Genomic DNA, 26663 nt, shown 5'->3' with positions numbered 1-26663 from the left:
TTTGTTGGGGGGGGGAGGGGCCCAAACGGGCACCAAAATCACTCTGTCCAAAGATGGAGCGCAGTAACATCGCACAGGACAAACCAGCTCTTTTTTTAATTATTATTATTGTTTTATTTTTTTATTTTATTTAAAGTTCATTTTTACAGTTAATGTAGGCATTACAGTCAATATGGTTACTCTTGTTTTCTGTAAAAGATGTTTTATTCTAATAAATATTATAATTAAAGGAGGAATAGTTCTGCGTTGCAAGGAGGACAACAATGTTCTTCGAATACTTAAGTAACTCTGCACTTTCGGTTCAAGCTGTCCCCCCCTCCCTCCCCCTGTCGGTTTTCGCTGCTCCGAGCGGTTCCTTCCTCTCCGTCACGCTGTTCACCGTGCTTCACTACCCTGCCCTCCAAATCTTCTCCAGCTCCCGAATAGAGGGAATGCACCCGTGTCAAAAACGTGACAAAAGGCGTCGGCGCCTCCCACCCCCGGCTCGCGAACCTTAAAACGAAACGCTGTCAGTCTCAGCCGCAAGACGAGTTCAACACTTTTATACGTGTTTTATTTGCACTATACATGTGTTACTGTCATCCTTAAGTGAATCAGCATCTCGATCACATTGTCAGTGCACACCAGAGTGCACTTTTTTTTCTTTTTTTTTTGTCTTCGTGAAAACAATTCCAGCTACACAAGCTAAAAGACGGGGAGATATTAAACAACCAAATTGGTCAGCGCTTTGTTTTTTATATTGCAGAATACGATTTTTTTTACGTAAAATGCCAATGAAGTGTTTACTGCAAATCGACATTTCTGCTCCTGGATTCGAGTCGTCTTCATGAATTACACCGATTCATTTGACTTCTTTCCTCTGCAAGTTTGTAAACCAGTCATCCCAAATTCGTGCCGATTACAACTATTTCCTTCTCATTTTTTTTTAAATTCTCCCGTTGCTCAAACAGTCATCGACTCTGTGGTCTTTTCGTCACTCGGTGGGCGCAGCTCGACGGCATCACATGCATTCCCTCTATTCCTCGCTGTGTTCTCCATCCTCTTTACCCGTCAGTGACAGTGTGTTGCATTGTGGGTAGTTTTACCAGACATTTCCTCCTTTCCTTGTACAGTGACGCCATGTATAGAACGCTATTACGACTTCTGTATCTAATCTATTTTCTTTTGTTTTGTTTTGGTCCGTTTTTGTTTTTTAGATGTCGGGGAGGCTTTATTTTTAATTGGTATTGTTTGTAATTATGAATGTCTTTATTTTATTTTTATTTTAGCTTTATGAATCTTGAGATTTCTAGCCAAAAGAGGGACAGGGAGAAGGTGCTCTGTCGTTTAAAGAAAAAAAAAAAGATTGTTCTTATTATTTTATTATTATTAATATTATATTGAGACACTTGAATAAGAGAAGAGCAATGACTTCGTGTTGCTTTTTAAAAGGATCATTTCAATCAATGTTGTTGTGACTGTCATTCTTGTTGATGTTGGGCCTGTTTTCTGTTACCGGGGTAGTTGTTGGCAGGCTATACAGGGTCAGGCTTTGGGCTTCGTCTGGGCTGGTTTGGGTGCTACAGAGACTCGACACTCAAAGACAAAAACAACAACAACAACAAAAGAGATAGAAAAACAAGGGAATAACTTGTAAAATAGCTGACATATCATCCTAAACGTCACGAACGTGGAGACGGACGGACCCACTTTTCTCTCTCCTCCTGCGCTGTCTGATGTGATTCTCCCATCATCCTCCGCTACATCTGATAAAGACGGCGCCTTACGGACATGTACCCCCCACCCCACCCCCCGCCTCCTCCTTCCAAGCCAACTCTGCTACTTTTGACAACCTCGGACAAAAACTACAGCAACAATTACCCCTTCCTTTTGGTTTGCTCTCCCCTCGCCTGGTTTTCCGCCTCGGTTTTGTTCCGATCTAAGATGTAGGAGGCGGAGGCCGGACGGTGATCGTCCGGGTCATTGCTGGGTACGGCCTGGACGCGCCTCCCAACTGTTTCAAGTGAGACGTTTCAATCTGTCGGCAGCAAACAGATCCAAGGTTCGCATCTGACCCGGGACCACCGCAGAGGACTGAACCTCCCCTATCTTGTTTTTTTTTTTGTTTTGATTTTTTTTCTTTTCCTTTTCTTTTTGATGATTTCAGCTCAGTCCATCGTCCGACATAAAGTACACCTGGATATAGAAACAAATCTGGCTGCTTCAAAAAAGAAAAGCTCCTGTTATGTGATTGTACAGGTCCGAAATCACAATCTATGGCTGCACGGTTGACTTACTGTATACAATACTCGCCTGCACACGGTGTACTTTATAAAACGCAGCTTTGCAGTTCCTTTGTACCAACATCCACCCTTCTTCAGAGCCAGGAAGGTTAATGCAGTGCAGTGGGGCCCACACTGATGTGTAAGACTCGTCGGCTCTCGTTCTTTTTTCTCTTTCAGATCCAACTTCCTGGTTTTCCTCTCGCCCGTTTACACCAAACCCAAAGAGGTTTGGGAGAGAGAAGAGCGAGTTCTTTGGAGGACAGAAATGAGCATGTTACTTACCAGGTCGGAAACAAGACATTTACAAGCAGAAACGTTACACGTCTAATCCAATGTGGCTGGCTTGTTTTCTTGTGTGTGCGCGCGCGCGCGCGTGTGTGTGTGAGGAGGCGGGGGCAGACGCGTAGAAGAAGGGACCACTTAAGGGAATTTAAAGAACTGCACGAAGTTATAAAACAAGCTGCTTTCACGTTCTTTTTGCTCTTCTTCTCTTTATTTTTGTTCTTTTCTGCCCCAGCTCTTCCATCCCTGACTTCTGTCGTTTCTCTCCATCCCAGCAAGCCAGCTCTCTGCTTTAAATCCCTGTTTTGTTTTTATTTTATTTTATTTTTTCGTTTGTTTTTAATCTATCAGTTCAATTTTTCATTCTTTTTTTCTGTTGTTGTTTTCATGTTAATTTCTGTTGGGTACAAAAATACTAAAGTGCAACAACAATGATTTAAAAAAAATAAAAAATAAAATAAAATAAAAAAAAGAATATCAACCAAACTGAGATGAATAAATAAATATATATAAATAAATAAATAATTTAAAAAGGTTGACTTGGGTTTTCCTTGTGTTACTTGCTTTATTTAAATCGGTCTCACTGAGTTTTTTTTTTTAAAGCTATGATAGCCATCGTAGCTTCTGTTCTTGGAGCTAAATCCTGTTGGGCTCAGTTGGACTAAAGGAGAAGAATCTGAACCTCAGTCTTCAGATCTGTAGAGATTTTTTTTGTAGAATCCTGAAGATGGGAGTGAACCAGCAAACCCACTTGGGCAGAGTATAAAACATAATCATCTGGTTTAATGTTCTTGCAAATTTATATCAAGTAAACTAAAACCCATCTCAAATATTCAGTATCAGTCAGTCCCCCCCTAATTTTTACCTAAGGTTGTGAGCTATTTCTACTCGAAAAATGTGTATTTAAAAGGAAAGCTGCAGCACACCGAACTAAATCTGAAATTGGGAAATCTAATCGGTGAATTTCACAGTGACTGAATGTCCTGGCGCTCAGGACACTGAGCTGTAAGACGTCCCTCAGACAGATCAGATCAGAGGCGGAAGCTCTGAATGCAGCTAAAACCAGACTGATGTGTCCAGAGTCGACTTTAACAAAAAAAAAAAAAGGTAACTAGGTTGTGGAAAAATGACTTTAATTATGATTAAAAATGCTGTATTATAGCAGTTCACAAATAACTCCCTCGTGCTTCGAAGTGTGTATTTGGGTGTTTTGTCAAACGATCACATTTGCGTTAGAAGAGCAAAACTCGTCTTCAGTTCAGGGTACAATAAAGGTGTGTTCTATTTGTCTTCGAAGTCTTGACTTTTTGAGTTCACAGCTCGGTGAAAAATCAAGTGGAACACCCTCTGAAGCTGGAATTCTGATTTAGAAAGTCGTAAGCAATGGCATCCTCAAAATGGCTGCCCTGTGATAGCTGTTCGCCCGTTTGCACCTCATTAAATCCGTTGCGCACGTAGTGCTTTGCAACCTCATGTTGCCACTGTGTTTGAATGTAGAAAATACATCGTCATCTGCTTGGAATGATGACTGTAGTTAGCCTGATTACATTTGGCTCATCCTTGTTTTACGACTTGCAACTGGAACACGGTTAAGGTGGTTGTGATGTCAAGCCAAGATCCAATTTCCAAGGGGAATTGGAACGTAGCATAAATTGCTTCTACACTTTTGTCTCTTCCCAACTTTAAAAGGATAGTTTTGGTTTTTTTTTTAACTGGAATGATCTCGGTCAGAAAAATGTGCAAGAAGTTTTAATTGAAGAGTTGAGCTAGTCAGACTGGGGCCTGTTTGAGATTCAAGTACTGTCACCTAAAATAAGCCTTTAAAAAATTCCAAGTGTCTTACCCGTGGACACAATGGCTGAGACAGATGGAGCGGGGTCTTGAACCGGCAACCCTCTGGTTACAGGATGAGCCCCTACTTCCTGAGCCACTGCCTATAAGGTTGACTCTAAAAGATAATCAGTTGCAGATGTCAACCTAATAATTAATTTCTGAAAGAATCTGTCCTGTGGTATGTGAAATATTTTGCTAACAGACAGTGTTAACTTGAATATTTATTGGCAAAGGTTTAAGCACAGACGTTAGGCAATCAGCACTCAGAATATAAGTTGTGAACCACTCTCAGCTACTATTACACCAAATTTGAACTTTGTATCTGAAAAATCGACCCAGTTATAGCAATTTTTTCTGTTTCTTGAGATTGCTTAGCTGTGGCAGCCATCTTGAACTGGGTTAACTCCAAAGGTTAATCAGTTGTAACGTTTTGAGAGTTTCATTCAAATCCATTCAGTGGTTTGAGATATTTTGCTAACAGACAGGCATAATAATGTGTCATGTGGACAGAAAATAGATGATAAGGAGACCTGGTGGTGGAAGAGTGAAGTGCATGAAGTTATCCAGAAGAAGAGGTTAGCCAAGAAGAAATGAGACAGGGAGAGGACTGAAGAGAGCAGACAGGAATTTAGGGAGATGCAACATAGGGCAAAGGGAGGTAGGAAAGGCATAACAGAAGGCGTATGATGAGTTGTACAAGAGGCTGGACAATAAGTAGGGAGAGAAGGACTTGTATTGACTTGCAAGACAGAGGGGTCAGACTGGAAAGGATGTGCAGTAGGTTAGGCTTGTTAAAGATAGAAATGGTAATGTTCTAACAAGCGAGGACAGGGTGATGGGAAGATGGAAGGAGTACTTTGAGGAGCTGATGAATGAAGAGAATGAAAGGGAAAGAAGAGTAGAGGTCATAAAAACTGTGACCCAGGAAGTGGAAATGATCAGTGAGGACAAAGTTCAGAAAGCTTTGAAAAAGATAATCAGGAAGGCAGCTGGACCTGATGACATACCAGTGGAGGTATGGAAATGTCTAGGAGAGATGGCAGTGAGGTTTTTGACTCAATTATTAAATGGCATTTTGAGAGTGAGAAAATGCCGAAGGAATGGAAGAGAAGTGTGCTGGCGCTAATCTTTAAGAACATGGATGATGTACAGAGTTGTAGCAACTACAGGGGAATTAAGTTGATGAGCTGCACAATGAAGATCTGGGAGAGAGTTGCTGATGGAGGAGTACAGAGAGGGTCAGAAAGAGCTTCATTGTGACTCTGTGGATTCAGAAAAAGCATACGACAGGGTACCGAGGGAGGAGCTGTGGGGTTGTATGACGAAATTTGGAGTTGCAGAGAAGTATGTTGGACTGGTACAGGACATGTATGAGGACAGCAGGACAATAGTGAGTTGGGACTGCACCAAGGATATGTTCTGAGCCCCTTTTTGCTCTGGTGATGGACAGACTAACAGATGAGGTCAGGCAAGAATTCCCAGATTGTTTGCAGATGACATTGTGGTCAAAGGAAAGGTTTACAAGACAGTGGTGAGAGCAGCCATGTTGTTTGGTTTGGAGACAAAAAGACCCGAGACAGAGCTGAAGATGTTGAGGTTCTCCTTGGGAGGGACGAGGATGGACAGGATTAGGAATGAGGTCATCACAGCACAGGTTGAAGGACTGGGAGATAAAGTTAGAGGACAGACTGAGATGGTTTGGACATGTGCAGAGGAGGGATGTGGATGCAGTTAGAGAGAACATGGAGGTAGTTGGAGTGAGGACAGAGGACACAGAAGACATTAGTAGATGGAGGAGGACTAGTCGCTGTGGAGACACCTGAAAAGAGAACAGCTGAAAGAAAAAGAAGACAAACACAAGCAGGCAGGCAGTAATCAGTTTTAACTGTAAGCGGTGTAAGCCACAGTGTGAGTGGGTTCTTGTTCCCATTGGGTTCCTGCTGGCTGCAGGGCTCTGTGTCTCTGTTTCTGTGTCTCTGTGTGCTGCTGCTCTGGTCTGAACAGCTGCACTGCAGAGGAGTTTCAGCCTTTAATAGCTGAGCTCAGACACTGTGAATCCAGGTCCTTGGTTTCTTACAGTATAGCAGATGGATCTGACGGGTGATCCATCAGAACTGACTGTTCCCTCTCTAAATACTTGAGACCGTTCACACAAATGTTATTTATTTATTTATTATTTCCTTCTCCTGCTCCTGCTCTTCCCCCTCTGACCTGCAGTGAACCTCCTCCTCTCCTCCTCCAGACCAGCTGTTTGTTTTTTTATTTGTGTATTTTTTATCTTTCCTCACGACGACTCCTGAGCCCCCTTATCTCCTCCTCCCCGTCCATCTCCCTGTCAAGTCCTTTGCTCCTTTCCTCACCCCCTCTCTCCCTCCCTCGGAGAGGCGACACCACGGCCGCCTGCGTCAGCCGAGCCAGTGGAAGCTGCTACTGTCCTGCAGAGAGCCAGCACGAGTGTGTGTGTGTGTAAGAGTGTGAGCGTACGCAGATGGGAGAGCAAGTGAGTCAGGGAAAGGCTGCCTCTCATCTCGCCGCTGTCATCCCCCCCTCCTTCTCTCCTTCACTCTTCCTCCTCTTCCTCCCTCTCTGCCATGGAGCTCCTGCAGGCTGAATCAGGACCAAATCCGCGCGAAGGACTGAGGTACTGCCGCGCGTTTGTCATGTGAGGCTTCGTTTCTTCTGAACGTCGGCCCAAAGACCTGCATGCGGGCTGACGAGGAAGGGGGGGGGGGGCACGTATCTGTTTGTGTTGACATGCATAATTCTGCACGACCCATCCATTTGCTCCGATCGTCGGCACAAAGCGTCAGGCACCCTCATCCAGAGCGCAGGCAGCTGTCAGCGTCGCTCGTACGCATGTGTCGGAGGACTTTATGTGGTTAGTGAACATGTAGTTTCCGTGTGCTGCTGCATCGATGGCTCATTTCCTGCCTTCCTTTCACGGTACTCCCACAGATCACACAACCCACACAGGGAGATTACTAAACCCTGCTCTTGACTCCGTGTGCACATTGATCCAAGCAGGCCTGGGAATGCTTTTGTTTTTATCCTGGATAAAGGCCCTGCTCTGCAGAGCCACAGGAGCAGTAAATTATTAAACATACTTTTTTTTCCCCTTTGTGGAAGTTCCTCCAATGTGTATACATCCTGCTAGAATGTTGTTTTTTTTTTCTGATCAGAGTTATTTCTCCAAAACTCCGATCTTCACGCAGCTCCGGTGTTGTTGCTGCACAACTACAGTATGAAAACCACCTCAGCAAAAGTGGAAATTTCTCAGATTCTCGTTCCCCTTCCTTGCCAGTCGCTCACTATAATACAACCGTAGTCAGGTCTGACTCTGAACTGCGGGCAAGCTTAGGTGTTTTGTTTTACAACCCCAAATCCCCCCCAAACAGTTGGGACATTTTGACAATGTGAATAAAAACAACACAATAATTTGTAAAACTCCTAAACACATATTTAATGGAACATAGTAAACATATTGGATGTTTAAGTGAAAAAATTGTACCTATTTTTTATTAAGGTAATGTTTGAGTTAGATGGCAGAAACATTTCTCCAAAAAGTATGGACAGGTCCATGTTTCCCTCTGTGAAGCATCTCCTCTTCTTTGAACATCAGTCTGTAAACATCCAGGAGCTGAGGAGAGCAGCTGCTGGAGGTTTTGGAGGGAATGTTGTCCCATTCTGGTCTGATGGAGGATTCTAGCTGTTCAACAGTCCTGAGTCTTTGATTGATTTTTTTGTTTCATGATGTGTCAGATGTTTTCAGTTTCTGAGAGGTCTGAGCTGCAGGCGGGTCGGTTCAGCACCCGGACTCTTCTACTACAAAGCCCTGCTGCTGGACTGGTTTCAGTGTGAGGTTTAATATAGTCTTGCTGAAATATGCAAGACCTCCCCATAAAAACATCATCTGGATGGCAGCATTAGTGGATGGTACAGTGATCTGTGGAAGTGTTCCTGAGTCCATGCAGTGATGTCCAGAACAGAATCAGACCTGTTTTTAATGCAGGGGCCCCTGAGGGCCCGAAGATCACAGGGAGCCAATATTGACTTTCAGCCTTTTGACCTTTGAGCTCAGAGATTTCTCCAGATTCTTGAAACCTTTTAATGATATTATAAACTGTAGATGAAGGGATATTCAGTCTTCCCAAATTTTCATTAAGGAAATCTTTTTATCCCCACTCCTCTTACTGACTTGCTGCCAGTTCACCTAATTAGTTGCAAAATGCTCCTCCAGCTGCTTCTTATCCGCACCGCTTACGTTTTCAGCCTTCTGTTGTTCCTGGCCCAACTTTTCTGAGATGTGTTGCTGCCATCAAATTAAAAATGACTGTAGTTTTTGACACAACGTACCCAGCTATTTTAGAATTGGGGTAATGCAGTTAAACAGCACATGTAATTCTGTGTAACCATGTGTAACCAGATTTTTTTTTACATTTTTTTGATTAAATGAGTTAATTTCTTGTCTAAGCAGGTAGATGTGCGCTTGTGTGTGGGTGCTTTGGCCAGTATGGAGAGTGTGTGTGTCAGAACGTGGACATCAGGCTCAGCTGTTGTGTTCTTCAACACACTGGCCTTGTCCTGGACAGGTAGGACATATGTCAGCAGCTCAACACTTGAATGCGATGCATGATTGTTTCACTTAATCACTGAAATTTAACCAGAGAAAGGCTCTTGGTAAACACCACCGCATATTTGACCAAAAAAAAGAAACTGAAGACCCCACAAGACCGCATTGAAATCTGCTCAGTGGTTCATGAGATATTTGGCCAACAAACAGGACTGACTTCAACAGTTTAGATCAAAATTTTAGGCAAAGATTTAAAGCAATGTGTAGCGCTCAGTTTCCTAAAGTCGGTTTTGCTTTGGTCACCATGTTGAATTTACAAATCAGTAGTATATGTAAATCCGGTGATCACTTTCTGAAAGTTTATTTAAATTCTGTCCAGTGGTTCATTAGATATTTCGCTAACAGACAGACAGACTCTCAACAGTTAGTAACAGAGGTTTTAACAAAGATCTAGTGAGTTGAGGATGACCCTTAGTTACTATCACACCAAATCAGTAGCTGTAAAATTGACTGTGGTGACCATCTTGAATTGGGTTGGCTCCAAAAGTTAATCAGTTGTAGATGTACATCCTGTCATTCAAATTTTGGGAAAATGTGATATCAAAAAGTAATGTCACTTGTTCTTAACCACAGGTAAGATTGAGCCCGCTCCTAAAATTGACGGGCGTCAGCAGGCAGCTGTGACGCTTCAGGAGAACATGACGCACACGTTCAGCTGCCGGTCAGACGGCTGGGATCCCCGAGCCCCGCCGCTACTGACCTGGTACCTGAACGGCGAGCAGCAGCAGGAGCCGCCCCCGAGTCGGGGCCGTCTGGTGTTGACGCCGACGCCGCGTAAAGATCCCGAGGTCTTGAGACCGGGGGGCCGTCGCAACAGCACCTTCGCCCTGCAAGCCAGGAAGTGGGACAAGGAGCTGGTGTGCGCCGCGTCCAACCCCAGGACGGGAAAAAGTTACAACGCCACGGTCACGCTCAATGTCCAGTGTGAGTCTGAGTGAGACATTTCAGGCACTGTAAGTAGACCCATCTTGTTTCAGTTGGCAGAGTCGGTAAAGCTGCTTCTGTCCTCTGTGTCCCAGTCCAGCCAGAGATCCTCAGGGTAAATGCCCACTACAGTCAAACCTCAGACCCCGGCCTCTCCCTGGTCCTGTTTGCCTTGGTTCGCTCCAACCCCCCCGCCACCATCACCTTCGTCGACCAGTCGGGCCAGCAGGTGGCCAACACCTCCGACTTCCTCATCCTGGACTCACGGAGCTACCCCTGGCTGACCAATCACACGCTGAGGGTCACGCTGAGCCGTTTATCAGGGAACATCACACTGAACGCCAGCAACAGTGTGGGAACGGTGCAGAGCAACCTCACTCTGGCAGGTTAGTGATCGCACGCCTTAAATAAAACTCTTCATCCAGGCGTTTCAGAACTTCTGGATAAATCAGTACCTCTTCCAATCCTTACCAAACCTCACAGCATCAAAATTTATTCCACAAAAATACATTCTCACTGCTTCTATTCCAATTAAAAAGGTTTGTAGCGGCTTCCCTAATCATCAGCAGGTAGGAAGAATACCTTTTTTATAAAAGCAGAGAAGCTGTCAGCTTGCTGATCTGGAGGCTTCAGAGGTGTGAATGAAAACAGCAGTTAGTTATTGCATCTTTTATAGTCAATCTAAAACAGTCATAGCTGTTCTGAGTTTATAACATCTATCTAAAACTTGCGAGTTTAATACATACAGTAAGAGAACGAGTCTCCTCTGACCCTAGACCAAAACTAGGTATCAGAGGTGAAGTCACAGATGCACATTTGCTGTATAAACATTATATTTTGATCCCTTAGCGTTAAATAAGGTGACTCGCTCTCATAGTCGCCATGTCTTCTCAACAAAGCTGTGCCAGATCTTGGATGCAGCAGGATCAGAAAGGCTGTGGTGGGGGTGAGTTTATCCTTCAGCCGTCTGATGAAGGTGTGTAAAATGAGCACTACAGAGGTAGTGTCAGCGCTTCTCACAAAAAAAAAACATCTGTTAGGTGTAATTCAAGATAGCATGGGTCTCTCATTACCAAAATACTCCATACTACAGTATGAGCTCCTCAACGTGGCCCTGCATTCAAGTGTAACTCTGGCTTTCTTGATACTATCAAAGCTTTTTATCTTAGCTAATCACAAAAAAAATTTCAATTTTTTTATAATATATTTCTGTGGAAATTTCAACAAATGCCAAAGTTGTTATTTAGATTGTGGCACCAACAGAAGATGCGTCCCTGTGATATAGTGGTTAGCTGGCTGACAGCTGCAGCTAGTTAGCTTGTCCCCTTAGCTTTTATAACATTACATCCTTTAAAACATTACAAGTAATTCTTCTTGCTCTCCAAGAGAAAGACTTTTACAGAATAAAATTTAAAAAAAATTAAACTAAAAGCTTATTATTACCGGCAATTGAAAGAATCACATCGCTTGGTGCCAGAACTTGAAACTAAGCTCACCTTTTGTTTGGAAATGACAGAATGTTTGCCGTTTTGGTCGGATCCTGGAAATAACATTATGCACAACCTCACGTTATATTTGCAAGCTGTTATGCTCAGAGTAGGATTTGTAAAACGACCTTCAGCTACTACCACACCAAAATTTAGCGCAACATCTCTAAATTTATAGCCTTTTTTTGTGTTTTCCAGGGTTGATTAGATGTAGCAGACATCTTGAACTGGGTTGACTCCAAACGTCAGTCAGTTGCAGTACAACTAGTGATTATTTTTTGAGACTTTCATTAAAACCTGTTCAGTAGTTCACAAGATATTTTGGTACCAGACAGACAGAGGAACACACACACATAGACAGACACAAAACATTATTGCCCTTCTTTTAGGCTTTAAATCGTTTTTGTTTTTTAAATTAAGTACTACGTCTACCTCTAAATCTGCAACTTCACAATAAATATATTTTTTGGACTTTCTTAATAAGCAGTGTAGAAGTGATTGTTGTTATATTTTCTCTGTCTTTTGTGTGTGTGAGCTAACTTGAACTAAACCTGCCATTTTATTGGTGATACACATTAACCATTGGGTCCTCTCAAAGAGGAAGTAAATGTAAATTTTGCAAAATGTGAATTGTTCTTTTTAACCTCCTTCTCTCTGCAGAGTTCCTGCAGTCTCGTGTGGAGGTACCCATGTTTGGAATAGTCACTGGAGGAGCCATGGCCTTCATGGCCCTCCTCATCCTCAGCCTGATAGTTCTCTGCCTTATGCACAAAAACAAGAGCAAGTCCATCGGTGAGAACGGAGTTCGCTTCTACGGAACAAGCTGGAAACTTGTTTGTAGCTTGAACTGCTGTCACTGCTTCAGCCCGTTTTTAAAACACCTTCCTTGTGTTACAGATGAGCCCGTGGAGATTCTAATGACTACGAAAAGGTAAATAATCCGATCAGTGTTCAATAATCTTTGACAGAGCAAGTGACACAGATCAAGAAGACAGGTGGAAATTCAGTCGGTAGGAAAAATAGGGATAGATACACACTTTTTGAACTTTTAAGACTGATGAACACTGATTTTGCTGGCGAAAGCTACCATCTGAGTGAGTGGCAGGATGAAAAGGTTTATCAGTATTAGTTCAGCCAACCAGCTGGTTTTGCCATATTTAAAGAGGCAGATTGACATTTTATCTTTTTTTTTTTATCTTTTTGTGACCAATATGGCCGCAGACTCTGTCCTTGACACAAGGGGCAAGCAACTAAAGGCCCAAACAGTAGGAGCAGGCACGTAATAAAATGATTTATTAAAACAAAAGGTCAACTTAATCGTGACACACTAAAACCAATCGTCTTTTCTTTTCTTAAAATCCCAGGTTCCAGAATTGTCTTTCCACGTCACCAGTCAAATATTGCAGGTCGGGCTCTTCTTATGCTTTTCTGGTGGAAGCGATCACTCTGTAGCGCACCCTCTGGCCAGTTCCACAGCTGGCTCCGCGACGCTCCAGCCCTGCTCCGCACTTAGGCGTGCCACGCCCCCTCTCTGCTCGATCCAGCTAAAAGAAAGAAGCAGGAGAACGCCAGCATCCCCGCACCAAGACCCCGCCCCCATCGGAAGGCGTCTTTTACGCAGCTACTCTCTGACCAAAACAGAGCGCTACTCACAGGCGCGGGCAGAGGTCCACCTCTGCCCTCATCCTTTATATTGGGCCATCTGCTCTCTTCCCGGTGCTCCATGCCTGGCGTGCGGACTCAGCGCGTCTCTCGCTCCACAGCATGCCCGTCTCCGTCACCTGCGGAACCTAGTTCCCCGCCCTTTCCTAAAGGCTCCCTTATATCCTGGCTTCAATCAGCTTCCGCACGTGCAGCTAATTACCGGCTCTTCGTCCCCAGAACTCCTTAACCCAGCGCGCCCAAGACGCCAAAAGAAAAACAAAACATGCAAAAACTATAAAGCAAACATAAACACACCACACAAAACTATAAAGCAAGCAAAATAAAAAACAAAACAACCATAATTCCCCATGTGTAACATTTTCATTAAAAAAACAAACAGGATTAGGTATGTTCCTTGTTGGCCTGTTCCTTTTGGGATCACAATGCAGTTTAGCACATCATACACACTGAATGTTTGACAATATCAGGTTTTTGGAAAGCTATAATGTATTAAACAGCTATTGAAGGCTCCATAATGCATGTTAAAATCAACTTGGAAATTGTGCGGGATTAAAATCCCTTTGATTCACTGTTAATTACATTACAAACTTTGTATTGTAGCAAATATTATTATAGTTTTTTTTACTTTTCTCTAACACCCCACAGGCAATTTTGGCTCACCTTTACGCCGCGTCTCGTCTCCTTCCATTAGCGGAATGAAAGAAAACACTGTTGAAAGCTCTTTTATGCTCCTACGAAAACTACAACCCTCCACAGATCAATACCGCCTCTGATCCAAGTTTACTATCTCTTCATATTGTCCACACAGCGAGTCAGCAAATCTGAAGACTGACAAAGCAGATCAGGTCCACATCCGCCGCGAGAACATGTCTCTGCCGTCCAACATGCAGCTCAACGACCTCAGCACTCTGAGAAGAGGTAAGTTTCCTCCGCTTCAACAACAACAACAACAAAAGCTTAGACGGAAGAGGCTAGAGGTGCAACAAACAGCTAGTACTTTATCTCTGTGCATACTATGGAAAATATTAAAAATGCAGACCATAAAGTGAAGTGCAGTACTTTGAAAATTAAGACACAAGAACAAAACATTCAAGCTGAAAACACAGTGAGGGCACAGATTATTTGATCAAATATATCATCATGACAACTAAACTGATAAGTTAATAAGTGTGTCACAATAAAGTGGCAAATTCAATCAGTGAGTACAGATATGTTGCTTGTTTTTTTACACTCAATTAAAAGCTATTTTTGCCCCCTAGTGGCATTTCCATGTTATAATCTGCAGCCTTTGTGAAAGTATTGGATTTCATGGAGCATCCCAACTTTTCCGAATTACATTCAGAAAATAATCAATATTTCTGTCGGTAGAATGACGTTAAACTTACACATTTAGTGTTAATAAAGTCTTCATGCATTATTCTTCACAGCTAAAAGAAAAAAAAGTGTTTTATTGCTCTTATATGTATGGCTAAATCACAAATATGTTTGTTTTCTAACATGTGGAAATATGAGGTGAAATTTATATAGGATAGATGTCTGTTTAATGATCAGTTTTATTCATGGACTTCAAAAGAATGCACACACCTTTAAAATGATTGTATCTGTTAATGAGTGTTTATCTGGTTTCCTTTAAATGTTTAGATTACGACGTGGTTAACTTGCTTTAGCATCAAGGATATCAAAGGGTTTACCACTGGTAGTACCTCTTTAAAGGAATAGTCTGGTCGTATTTTGCAGTGATGTTCTGTCAGATAGTTCTCAATAGTTAGTAGTTCATCAGCTGTGACATGAGTCATAAAGCATTAGCTAATGAAGGGTTGTTTCACAATGCTATATAAATTTTAAAACAGAGTTGGCTTTTAAGCCTGAAAAAGCCTGACTAGCTATTAACCCTGCTTGGACAAAGACTTGCGCCCTTTTCTCCGTAATCTGTGCTCTATGACTGACATCACAGCTAAGGTACTATCCATTAACTATTTGACAAAACGTGACCAAACTTTCCCTTTTGAAGAAGGTAATGAACTGCCATAAAATAAGCTGGGATGGAAAGCTAATCAAAGAAACCACCAAAAACAAGAGGTTCAAGCAAATTTCAGTCTTTGCTCCAACAACTCAACTCAAAAGTCCAACAAAGAATGTTTTCAGAAACCCTGAAGAAACTGAAGGGGTCAGCAATGGACTGCTGTGCCAGTGGCTTCCTAAACATCGTCAGCGAAGTCTTTACAGACGGTTTATTCCGCCATGATGGATGTCAATTTGCCACACATTGCATACAGCTACATGCGGTTAGCACAGTGTTAACATAGTACATATTGTACGTATTCTCAGATAAAGAATAGGATAAAGAAAGTCATACCATGATGATAAATGAGTCTCAAAAGTATTCACCAACGCGTACAATAAGATTCATAAAAGTGCTATCCATGTCTGATAGCTGGGTGCAGATGTCCCAGCTTTTCGCCGGTCTTGAACACAGCATTACATTTGTCAATCTGGGGCCTGAAGAAAGTCTAAAAGTCTCAGGCGCTTGTATTGACTAATTAGCACGCAGCAGGGGATTCGTGCACGTACATTTGACAGTTTTTTATGAGTAGTTTCTCCAGGTGCTCCAGTTTCTTCCCACAGACCAAAAACATACATGTCAGGTTCATTGGGAACTCTAAAATTGTCCCTACGTGAGAATTAGAGTGTGAATGGTTGTTTGTCTCGTTTGTCTTTGTGTGTCCCTGTGATGGACTTGCGACCTGTCCAGGGTGTCCCCCGCCTCTCGGACAGTGACTGCTGGAGAAAAGGACTGGAGAGAAATGTGTACGTTTGAAAAGCGGTTAATGCATTTGTTAATCTTGTTGTATGCTTGTGGATCTTAGTGTACACATATAAATCTTGCACACCTTTTTGTGAACACTTTAAAGACTAATTTATCTCCATATCTTACCACACTAGAAACTGAGTTCCCAAGTTTGAACCCGGACTGTGCTTTGCTCCAAACCTCCACAGGTGACTCTTTGTTAAACCTCGTCAGGACTTTAGAAATGAGGCAGTTAGGAGCACGTGGAGGTACGTTCGGTGGGTAGATGGGTCCGGGCAAGCTGCATCAAAAAGGCATTTCGTCACTGAATGGGGGACTGAGAGACGGTTACCTAGGCAACGAGAGGATGCACCTCATATTGGAACCCCAGGAGAGAGACAGATGGGAGGACTTACTCATATTTCCTCTGAAAAATATAGTTTTATTGTCATCTCTGAGCTCCACTAGGGCCATTGTTGACCCCAGCAGAGCCAATCTGAGGACCTCACTAAACCATTCAACCTGTAATAGCGACCTACCCGGCTCACAACTTCCTCTAATTGCTGCTAATCATTTGGAACTCGGTTCCGGTTTTTAAACGATGAAGTTACAGGTTTGGTTTGTCCCCTGATGATACAGCCTTTTTGCCAAACACGAGATTGCTATTTTTCCGCTGATTTTTAGAGGAAAATATTCCACTTTTAACAGGAATCACAAAACATCGGACAAAAGTAAAAAGGGAAGCTTGGCGAACAACTTGGGATTATTTGATGCAGGCTGCACAGGCTCTGTAGGAGCTGCTCGCAAAGCAGTTTGTTGTGAGGCAGGGGAAGAGCCCAGAGCGCAGTGAATATGATGCTGTTCTCAACAACAAATCCAGTTTACTCGTTTCTGTCAGATATTCATTTGAAGCTTGCGGTTCTGGTTTTTAATGTCTGTCATAAAGGTGGTTTAAGGAGGGCTAAGTGTTTTCTGAGGTGATGATTGTTCTAAAAAAAATGTTTGGGAACAAATGCTCCGGCTTACAGTTGCATTTACCAAACTGCATTTCCCCCCCAAACCATCCCCCCATGTATGGCGTGGTCATGTGTGTGACTCGCTCCTGTTTCCACGCTTTTTAGCTCGAGGAGCGGCCCAGAAGAACAGAGTGGGAGAGGCCAAAAAAGAGGAGGACGACGAAGATCTCTCTTTAATCTACGCAGCGAGAGGTCAGAATGTAAAACTCTGAACCTGTTGGGGTTTGCGCACGACGAATTGAAATGTCTTGACACAGGAACGGCACGATGTGTGTATGTGGTTTGCCTCCAGGTTTCGCCAGATATCCCATGGTGGGCTACATCTATAAAGTGAACAGCACAAGCAGTGAGGAAATCTGGCTCTGACTGACATCTACCGTATGTGCATGGAGAAACACTGTTAACAACGGCGCCGACTCAAAGGGAACACAAACAACTGCCACTCAGGCCAATGGACATCACCTTCAAGCTGGAGCCAGGTCTCAGATTATATCCCAACTTTGAAGGCCGGACATTATTTTATAATCCACAGAACCAACCTGTTTGCGCTGCTGACACGTTGTCTCAACCATTCAGAGCCCGTCGCATCATTTTCTGTAACCTCATGCTCATAATGTCGTTTCTTCTGAATGCATTTATTGCTCTGCGCTAACAGCAGACTGTTACGTTTTGACAAGTAATATCTGAAATAAGGTGGTGCGTAAATATAGATGATATAACTGTTTATGGACATGCAACATGTCTTGTATTGTATATTTGTATGCATATGTATATGTGTATAAAAGAGGAGTCTAATAAAGAAGATGCTAAGATTGTATGCAACGAATTTGCTAAGCATGCCGTGTCGATCTGCTGCTCACCAGGGGGCGCTGTGCAGTGGATTTATAAACCGGTGAATATGGATTATGTGAGTTAGGAGGGCGGTGTGCGTTTCTTACACAGAACAAGTAGAAAGTGTCTGTAAACATTGTCGCATTTGGCGAGGAAGACAAGCTTTTAAAAGCAGGTGCAGAAGAGCAGTGTGTGTGTGTGTGTGTGTGCGCGCCAGGTGTGCGCTCTGGGTCACAGGTTGCTGTGGCTTTTCTCACAGGAAGCAGAATTGTGTTGTGGGAGCTCGTCTCTACTTTAGGTTTCTCTCTTTGCTACTGCTTTGGTGCTGAACAGGGAATTCAACCTGGCGCTCACACACACACACACACACACACACAGGGGGTGGGGGATGGGCATTTAAAACTTATGGGGAATTGAAATATTCATCTGAACAAGCACGGGGTGTGTTTGTTTCTTTGTTTTACCAGATGGAGCTGCTCATTACCGGCACACGTTTTCCATAACAACATTTAATGTGGGGGAAAAAAATGATCAGTCATTTCTGCTAAACCCAACACTTTATCTTCATAATCACTGGTTTTAGTCTGACTGTTGCTCAGGGTTTGATGAGAAACTAAATAATGGAAATGTGGAAAGGAAAAAAAACAAGATTTGCAGTTATTTTGTTGCCTATAAACTCTTATTTGAACCTTAGATATCAAGTCCTAGTGTGTTTGAACGATGAACTGACAGTTCATCAGTTGGTTTTTTTTGGTTGCAAATGCACAAAATGTTGTATTTTTGTTTAAATGAACGAACAAAGCAGTATTACTACATCTTATAGATCATCCAACTACTAAAAAAATAAAAGTCCTGCATTCACAGCGTTGCCAATGATGATTAACTGCAGTTTATAAAAATTCATTTGAACTTGTCGAACATAAAAGGCAAAAATAACTGGTGCCTGGTGAGATCGACGACAAACCAATCACATTAACTTCCTTTTCACTCAAACGCAGACGGAGGCGCTTCGACAGCAGCCAGAAACAGGCTGAAAACTCAGCAACACTCAGCTTTAAGGTCAGTGCTTTTTTTTTCCAATAATAAGTAGAATCATAAATGTGTTTAACCCATTTTCAGGACGTTTTGTACGCCCTACAACTTCACCCCCCAAAGAAACAAATGAATGTGTGTTTATTTTTTAATCAACTAAACCTGAAGTTTGTGTGTTTCTACGTTTGGTTACTTGAAATGAACATCCTGTAACGGCAGCCAGAATCTTGTCCTCAGTCACGAGTTAGCTGTTGTGGTTCAGAAGAATAAAATGGTTGACGAGACGCAGAAAATGGCCCCCCTTCCGGTTTCTTCCGGAGTCTGTTTGCTGTTGCTTGTGGTGAACTCTCAGAGTATTTCCTTCTCTCATCAGAAAGCATCCAGGAGCTCCGACACGATGAAATATCCCTTGCTGATTCTTTGGACGCTGACAGGTAGGTCTTCCTTGTTGCTCTTCTTCCAAATGACATAAAACCCAAATGAAACCAAACATTTGGCATCAGTAACTTGAGTTTTAAAGCGGCTCAGTTGGGGGTTTAGGTGCTTTTCGTGTTAAGTCTGACATCTGATTAATCTGAAAACCACCCGCTACTATTAATCCACACTCATTTGAAAGTCTAAATCTTTACTCAGATCAGTTATTACACCGTGATATTCTACCCGCACAATAAGATTTATCTTGGCGTCATGTTTCCACACGAGCACTTTGTTCTCCACGTAGCCCTACAAGCTGGAGATGAGATGAAATGTTAGAGGGGCTGGAAATAATTTGATTAACCAACATGCTTGCTTTTTATTTATTTATTTATTTTGGAAGGAAGTGCATATTTTTAAAGATGAACCCAAAAATGAAACCAGAAAACCTACAGCTGCAATCCTGTTAGCCACATCCAAGATATTCGCTCACTCCTCGAGGCAAAAGCACTCCGACTCTACACCAGTCTTTAGGTTATTTTACCACAGATTTGAAATGGAAACATAACCTGAGCTTTGGCGTTTAAATGCTTCCATTTAAGCGACTCAACTGTTGCCCTGGTTGCATACTCAAGGTTGAAAGGTAAACCTAAGTTAAAAAAACAACAACCGAAGGGCTCGAGAATCTGCCTGTATATAGCTCTATCATCTCCTTCTGTTCTGACTAATTTCCAGTTTTTGTTTAAAAAAAAAAAAAAAAAGACATTCCCACAGCATGATGCTGCCACCTCCATACTTCATAATGCTGCGAACATGGTGGTCTTGGATTAAAAACAAATGCTGGGCTTACAAACGTTTTAGTTTTGTTTTTTCATTAAGGACCAAAAAGTTGAATTTTATTTCTCTGTTTTTCTTCTTATTATTCAATAAGTTCTGTTTTTGGAGCAGCTTCCTCCACATGTTTGGGAAATTTCCTAAATGCATTAAAAAAAACAAACTACAACCCTTTTTTTGGTGTTTTATTTATTTGTGTCGTTGTTACCTTTTAACTAGTTTCTGCCCCCCTAAGCCAAGCTTCATAGAGCCAACAACTTAAAGTGGACCTGAACTGTGGATGCATCACATTTCCAATATAGTTTTTTAATTTTTTTTTTATTATTACCTCTGTCAGGTTTGATGCCATATACACCATATTTTTTCTTTGTTTCTTTTTGCTAATAAAATTATTGGTGAGACGCAGAGAAACCCGACAATCATTTCAACATCTGCAGAAAAGCGTGACTGTAATCTGTTTGGAGAGTTTCTTGGTTAGTCGTATTACAGACCCTACAGTCATTAAAAAAACCTGAGGCCAGACAGCGAGCGGACCTGATGCTTAAACTGTACACAAGAGGTTTAATTATTTCTCCAACTAATGAAGGGAACTGGAAGGCGAATACATCCACAGACTAGTTTTTTTTATTACCTAATAAAATCACCACCCAGTTTGTTAATATTTATTATTTTAACTCCATCCTTTCTCTTCCTATTTTTCTCCCTACCAACTACATTATTGTTGTTATTATTATTATTATTGTGTGAGTAAATGGCTTGCCAGTTTAATTAAATGTTTCTTTCTAAATCTCTCCTGCAGTTTATGTCAGCTGTCAAGAGAAAAAAGGTAAGAAGACTGAGCAGTATGCATGATACACTGAAGTTTTCATTCCACTTAAAAATAACAACATTTCTCTAATTCTCTAAGTGCACAAACCTTTTGTGTTTAATTTTAATGTCTTTTTTTCTATAGCAGAAAAATCTGGCATACAGTTAGTGGAGCTTGCAGATGGAATTAAGCTGTTTTGTGCTGACGGCCAAAATATTTCTGGATATGGCAAAGAGTTGACGTTGAATTACAGTGATAAATACTCAGGGGAGTACAAATGTGAAGACAACTCAGCAATTTATGTAAAATTTCGGAGTAAGTGCTTCAGAAGTTTTTCTATTGAGCAAGTTTAAATAAATCAAAGTTGCATTTCTGCATTGTGAATTTTTATTTGACCTGTAGTTTAGTTTCAACTTTAGGAAACGTGTCATGACTCCCGTGTTCGAGAATATGCGTGTGTTTCTGTCCAGCCTGTGACAACTGCGTGGAGCTTGATACGCCCTCCATCGTAGGCCTGGTGATTGGAAACGTGGTGGCCACAGCTGTGGTTGGAGTGGCTGTTTATCTCATCGCTTCCCAAAGTCAGACCAGTCGACCCGCTCCTACCAAGAAAAGTAAAAGCTGTCTGTCTGTCTGTCTGTCTCAGTACAACTCCTGTCTTGCTCTACACTTTAAATCTTTTCTTCAGTAACCACTGGCTGGAGCTTTTATATATATATATATATATAAGCTGAGGTCAGCAATTTTAAAACCAACATATCCAAAACTTTAAAAAAATTCAAATAAAGCAGCATAAATTAGCAATGAAAACACTGGTTCGGGTTTTATGGTACAGTCTCTGTTTTAACATGAAGCTTGATCAGCAAGTGAACTTACTTTACCCCTAGCTCACTTTTGCATAAATCTCATCTTTTTTTTCCCTAGAATAACTCGCACGTATTACCTCATCAGGTTGGTTTAGCTGCATTCTGATTATTCGGACAAACTACTCAATCTTTACCTCCGCCAAGGAGGTCATGTCTTTGCTGGAGTTGGTTTTGTCTGTCCGTCTGTTCTCAAGATTACTTTAAAAACTAACCAACAGATTTTGATGAAATTTTCAGGAAATGTCGGGGTTGCCACCGAACACAAGTGATTAAAGCTTGGTGGCGATCCGGACCCTTCGGTTCTTCATGACCCTATGGCCTTAGCGGAGGTTTGTGCCCTTCGAGAAGTGCTTTTCGGTGTCTTTTTAGAAATCCATGATCATTTTGTTCAACGTACTGTAAATATAAAGCTACCGTCAGCAGGAACTTTAAATTAAAGACAGAAAAAGATCAAACTACAGAGAACTGAAAGCAATCGGAGAGCGCGAGCCTCTGACAAGGCCATAGGGTCATTAAAAAATTGTAGGATCCTAAATCATCATCCGGATCACCACCAAAATGGATTTTTTTTTTTTTGCGACAACCACAACATTTCCTGAAAATTTCATCGAAATCTGTTCTTTACTCTTTAAGTAATCTTGCAAACAGATGAACGGACGGTGGAACACTACCGAAAACATAACCTCTTTGGCAACAACAAAAAAAAAAATTAAACGGATTGTTTTCTCTTTTTTTGTAACCATTTTGTGCATTTCTTAGCTGCACATTCAACTTCCCAAATAATGGAGCAGTTGGGACTCATTCTTTATTGTCACCAGGAACCAAAGAGGTGAACCAATAAATAGCCTATAATGACTCAATGACACCCTTAAAGACTGTTGAAGTTGCTGTGGTTCAATTTTTCTCCAAACCAATGGCTCCTCTTCTATAAACATGTCAACATTTTCCAAACAAATTCAGTTGATTTAACTTTTACATTTCATAACTTGACTGCAACAGGTGTCAATTCACTTGACACATTTAATAAGTTTGGTTATTGTGTCAGAAAACTGGACAGTACCACTAAAAGGACGAGTTATTGTATCATGTTAAATGTTTTGTGTATTCAGATGTTTCTTTTTATTGTTGTTGACAATGACTGGTCTGTGTACTTATACTATAAAAGCAGGTCTGAGAAAGTAGCTTGGCTCAGGAAAGGGATATTCAGTTTTATTAATAATATATACTCCAAGAAAAAAATCCTCCCCCCCAAACTGTATAATAAAGCAAGTTCTCATCTTCTTATAGCATCCTGTCACCTGTGCAGGTCATCTACCAGTGTATCACCTTTATTTAAAGAAAACACGAGTCTGACTCAGACCTATTGGATCGCCTTTTTGTTCAGCGGACTATGGTAAAAAAAAGGGAAGATTGCTGCAATTTTAAGCAGTTTTGTGCACTTTTGAAAATGTCTCAGACAACTACGACGGTGTTATGGCCTAGAAGAAGAAAATAAATTAGAGGTGGAAGATTTCTGTTTCGTTTTCGAGTTTTGACATTTAAGATGCTGCAGCGAAATAAAGACTAAAAGGGAAACAAAACATCACAACCATATGTTTTGTAGTGATTTTAAACTTTAGATCAGTTTTTTTTTTAATTAAAAAGACATTCTTTTACCATATAAAACAACTTACATCTGGAGCTGTACACAACCTCTAAATAACTTTTCAAAGCTCCTGGTTAAGGCAGCAGTTTGAGTTTTACTAATGGAAATAAATAATAATAATGCAGGCAATTAGTATAAGCTTCAGACGATTAGAGAGTGTTTAGAGGTCAACACTTACTGTATACGTTTGGGACTCTTCTTGTGAAGGATGTTCTGCTGCTGTGGGAGTAATAAAGACCGCACATCGAACCGGGTCAAGATAAATCAACGTGTTGTTGTTTTGTAGTTAACTCGGTAAAAGCTGACCCATAATTCTCAGCTACAATAATATTAAAAAACCAGGACAAATACAGTCGGGATCAGGAGCGTAATCAGTTCCGGTTCCTCGCCCTTACATTTGGAGCTCTAGTCTTTCTTTTTCAACAGCTTGACTCTTTCTCAAAATAATATTTTGTCTTTAATTTCAGCAATTGAACTTTAAGCTGGAAACGCTGAAGCAAACAAACAAAAATAAATCATCATCCTGGATTGTTTTCTTCTATGTGGCTCCAATTCATCGTCCTCGAATGCTAGCAGCTGCCTGCAACGAATAAAATATGCCAATCTGTTGATGACAGATTCAAAAGATGTTCATTGTTCAGATTGAAATTTCACTCAAACATCTTGATGAGAGGAGGTTGTGTGTTTATTTTGTTTTTAAGTCTGATTTTCTGTCCCCAGGGTCTGACAGGGAGAATCTGATTCTTAATGAACCGGGCAGAAGCAACGACCATTACCAGGTAGGCTGAAACACCAAAAACCTTTACTTTGAAAGGTCTTTCAGTTGTAGCGCTTTGAAAACTAAAACAACCATTTTTTCTCTCCCGCCTCTCCTAACTCAGGGACTGAGGTACAAACAGCCGAGAGACTTGTACGATAAACTCTCAAATTAGACGGGAGTCTGACTCCGCCGCCCCGCTGAAACGAACCTCCTGCTGCAGGATTTTGTCTGGCCTCCGCTCCCTGACGCCCAGCTCTTTGCCTGTGTGTGTGTAGCTTATTTTCTCCTCCACGCCGGCCTAACTTGCTGTACATGATGCCGTTTTAGCGGAACCATCTGACCACGTGTCGCCGCGATGCCCATCGTGTTGCTGTTTTTATTAACAAAGTGTGTTTAGGATTTGAAGTTGGATTTTTGTAATGTTCTTTCGCAACTTTTCTGTTGACCTTTATCTTTCAAGATTAAAACCTGGTAAACATTGCTTGCTCTGTCTTTTTGTAAGGCTTTTACCGGAGATGAAAATGGCCGAACTACTGAATTTGGGTTTAAAAAAAGAAAATTGTTATCGTCAGTGTTTTCAATGCTATATAAGTAGTTTGGAGAATGTACTATAAATAGTCAACAATACACTGAAGGTTCTGCTATATCTTACATTTATACTGTAGATAGAAAGCCCTGAACAGATCCTTTGATTGGCCCAGAATTGACCAACAATATGACCAAAATAGAACTATTAAAAAAAAAAAAAAAAAAATGGGTGTCAATGCAACTAATGTCCAGTATTCCAACTTTTTCTGTAAAACCCAACAGGAATTTGGGGCTTATTTTTCTAATAATCTAAGCTGACAAAATGCTGTTATTTTGATGTATGCACTGCATAAGAAGTTTAAAGAGAACCAAGATCCAGATAAATGTTACAGATGCATCAGTGTCACCGTGGTAACCACACACCTGTGTCTGTCACTCCCTGACAGTCCTCCTAAAAAGACAGAAATTAGAAATTGAAATCAAGCCTCAGTCAGTCACTGCGCAAAAGCTACAAGCTGTACTAAAAAACAAAAGTTCCTGAACTTTACGTGGCATAAGCGTCTGAGTGTCGCGCACGTTGATTTGTACATGTCTATGGTATTTTTTTTATAAGAGAAATGACAGTGCTCTTACAGTTTTGAAGACAAAAGGAATTTGGATGCTTGCATTCTGCACTTTGAGGAGATCTGAGAAGAGAAACAGAACTCTTGCAGCAGTGAGAGACGCACTGGGTGGAAAACGCCTATGTTTTGATGTTTAAACATGTGTGGAAGTCAAAAGAGTTTGCAGCAGTTTTCAAATGATCTGTATATACGGACTTCAAAGGTCAGTGTGTGACGCAACATTAAGCTGAACGTGCCGCTGCCAAAGATCGTAACCCACTCCTGATAGAGACGCATGTTTGGTTGTATCACTTTTCCAAACCTGTGAAAGGAATATTAAACTGAAGATTGTGACAGAAATGGAAGACTAACAGCTGAATAGGATGCTTTAATGCTGAAGCATTGGCACCTTTAATAAGACAGACAGACAGAAACAGGCTAAAAGGTGAGCCTCAAACGAGGACGAGTTGACTTTAAGTCATATTCAAAAAGATCCTGAACTGTAAGTGGCACACATGTCGATTTTTATGTGTCTACAGTGTTTTATGTAGGTGATATAACAGGTTATAAACCCTTTCATTTTAAGTTTTGAGGAGAAAATTCTGATTTCAGATACAATGAAAGTCAATGAGGGTTTGGGTGTGTGCACTCTGGGGGGGATTTGAAAGAAAACAGTAAGTCCTATAGAAGTGAGAGACACACTGGGTGAAAAACACACAAAAATATATCAAAATACCAGTTTAGTCCTGTAAAGTCCGACTTTATTCAGTTAGTTTAAACTCTCAATGTTTTTACCGTAATGTATACCTGAGCTAAAGCTCCAAAGTTTTGTCACTTGTTTCACCAAAATCTCAAAGTCCTTTTTTTTCTTTTTTGGTGAATTTCATTCATGCCATAAGATGTACTGCTACCAAAAGTCATAGCACACTATTCCCAATTGAGCTTCATGTATTTTATTTTCCGCAGTAGTAGGACACTGACAGCAACAGACACGAAGAAAAAACAAACATATAGTAAAAAGGGTGCTTCGATTCTTTGTGTTAGCGTCCTTAAAAAGATGAAATATAAGCTTGAGAAAATAGAGCTTTAGAATGACACTGTAAGGATGAAGAGATGGGCACAGGTGAAGGTTAAGAAACAGAAAAGTAACAACGATGAGAGCAGGAAACTTGAGACGTAGAGAATAAAAACCAGCTGATTTTAAAAGAAGCTTCTTGTTTTTCTTTCAGCTGTTCCCTTTTTCAGGGGTCTCCACAGCGAGTCGTCCTCCTCCATCTAACTCTGTCTTCTGTGTCCTCTGTCCTCACTCCAGCTACCTCCATGTCCTCTTTAACTGCATTCATATGTCTGCTCTTTGTCTTTTTCCCTGCAGCTGCGTCTCTAACATCCTTCTACCAATACACCCACTGTCCGTCCTCTGCACATGTCCAAACCATCTCAGTCTGTCCTCTCTA

General features: G+C 41.4%; 2 protein-coding genes across 5 annotated transcripts; both read left to right on the top strand.

Annotated features, from left to right (window-relative positions):
• The first annotated feature begins 6455 nt into the window (after positions 1-6455).
• On the top strand, positions 6456-17715 carry LOC108244438 (transmembrane protein 25). Of its 3 annotated transcripts, none has more exons than XM_037974066.1 (9): positions 6456-7020; positions 8854-8968; positions 9583-9933; positions 10029-10319; positions 12081-12212; positions 12318-12351; positions 13894-14003; positions 16995-17081; positions 17182-17715. In XM_037974066.1, exons 2-9 carry the CDS (start codon positions 8890-8892, stop codon positions 17253-17255), a joined length of 1158 nt encoding a protein of 385 aa, XP_037829994.1. In that variant the 5' UTR covers positions 6456-7020; positions 8854-8889; the 3' UTR covers positions 17256-17715. The 3 variants fall into 3 exon arrangements, with proteins under 3 accessions (XP_037829994.1, XP_024864981.1, XP_037830000.1); XM_025009213.2 differs by having other exon boundaries at positions 8851-8968; XM_037974072.1 differs by lacking the exon at positions 8854-8968 and having other exon boundaries at positions 6460-7020.
• Positions 17716-18648: 933 nt separating this feature from the next.
• On the top strand, positions 18649-24560 carry LOC108244437 (T-cell surface glycoprotein CD3 delta chain). Of its 2 annotated transcripts, none has more exons than XM_017430646.3 (7): positions 18649-18779; positions 19126-19186; positions 20800-20826; positions 20956-21123; positions 21279-21422; positions 24040-24098; positions 24201-24560. In XM_017430646.3, the coding sequence occupies exons 2-7, from the start codon at positions 19150-19152 to the stop codon at positions 24249-24251; spliced, it is 486 nt and encodes a 161-aa protein (XP_017286135.1). In that variant the 5' UTR covers positions 18649-18779; positions 19126-19149; the 3' UTR covers positions 24252-24560. The 2 variants fall into 2 exon arrangements, with proteins under 2 accessions (XP_017286135.1, XP_017286134.1); XM_017430645.3 differs by having other exon boundaries at positions 20953-21123.
• The last annotated feature ends 2103 nt before the right edge of the window (positions 24561-26663 follow it).

Source organism: Kryptolebias marmoratus, linkage group LG2 (assembly GCF_001649575.2).
Source record: "Kryptolebias marmoratus isolate JLee-2015 linkage group LG2, ASM164957v2, whole genome shotgun sequence".
NCBI classification, from domain to species: domain Eukaryota; kingdom Metazoa; phylum Chordata; class Actinopteri; order Cyprinodontiformes; family Rivulidae; genus Kryptolebias; species Kryptolebias marmoratus.
Note: the sequence above shows the minus strand (reverse complement) of the source record. Positions and strands in the feature narration are given on the sequence as shown.

Bases quoted from the DNA above. Each gene is read 5' to 3' on its own strand.
- LOC108244438 (XM_037974066.1), top strand. From the start codon at position 8,890: ATGGAGAGTGTGTGTGTCAGAACGTGGACATCAGGCTCAGCTGTTGTG. The intron at 8,969-9,582 runs GTAGGACATATG...TCTTAACCACAG, and splicing joins ACTGGCCTTGTCCTGGACAG to GTAAGATTGAGCCCGCTCCT. The intron at 12,352-13,893 runs GTAAATAATCCG...TTGTCCACACAG, and splicing joins ATTCTAATGACTACGAAAAG to CGAGTCAGCAAATCTGAAGA.
- LOC108244437 (XM_017430645.3), top strand. From the start codon at position 19,150: ATGAAATATCCCTTGCTGATTCTTTGGACGCTGACAG. The intron at 19,187-20,799 runs GTAGGTCTTCCT...TCTCTCCTGCAG, and splicing joins GATTCTTTGGACGCTGACAG to TTTATGTCAGCTGTCAAGAG. The intron at 21,423-24,039 runs GTAAAAGCTGTC...TTCTGTCCCCAG, and splicing joins ACCCGCTCCTACCAAGAAAA to GGTCTGACAGGGAGAATCTG.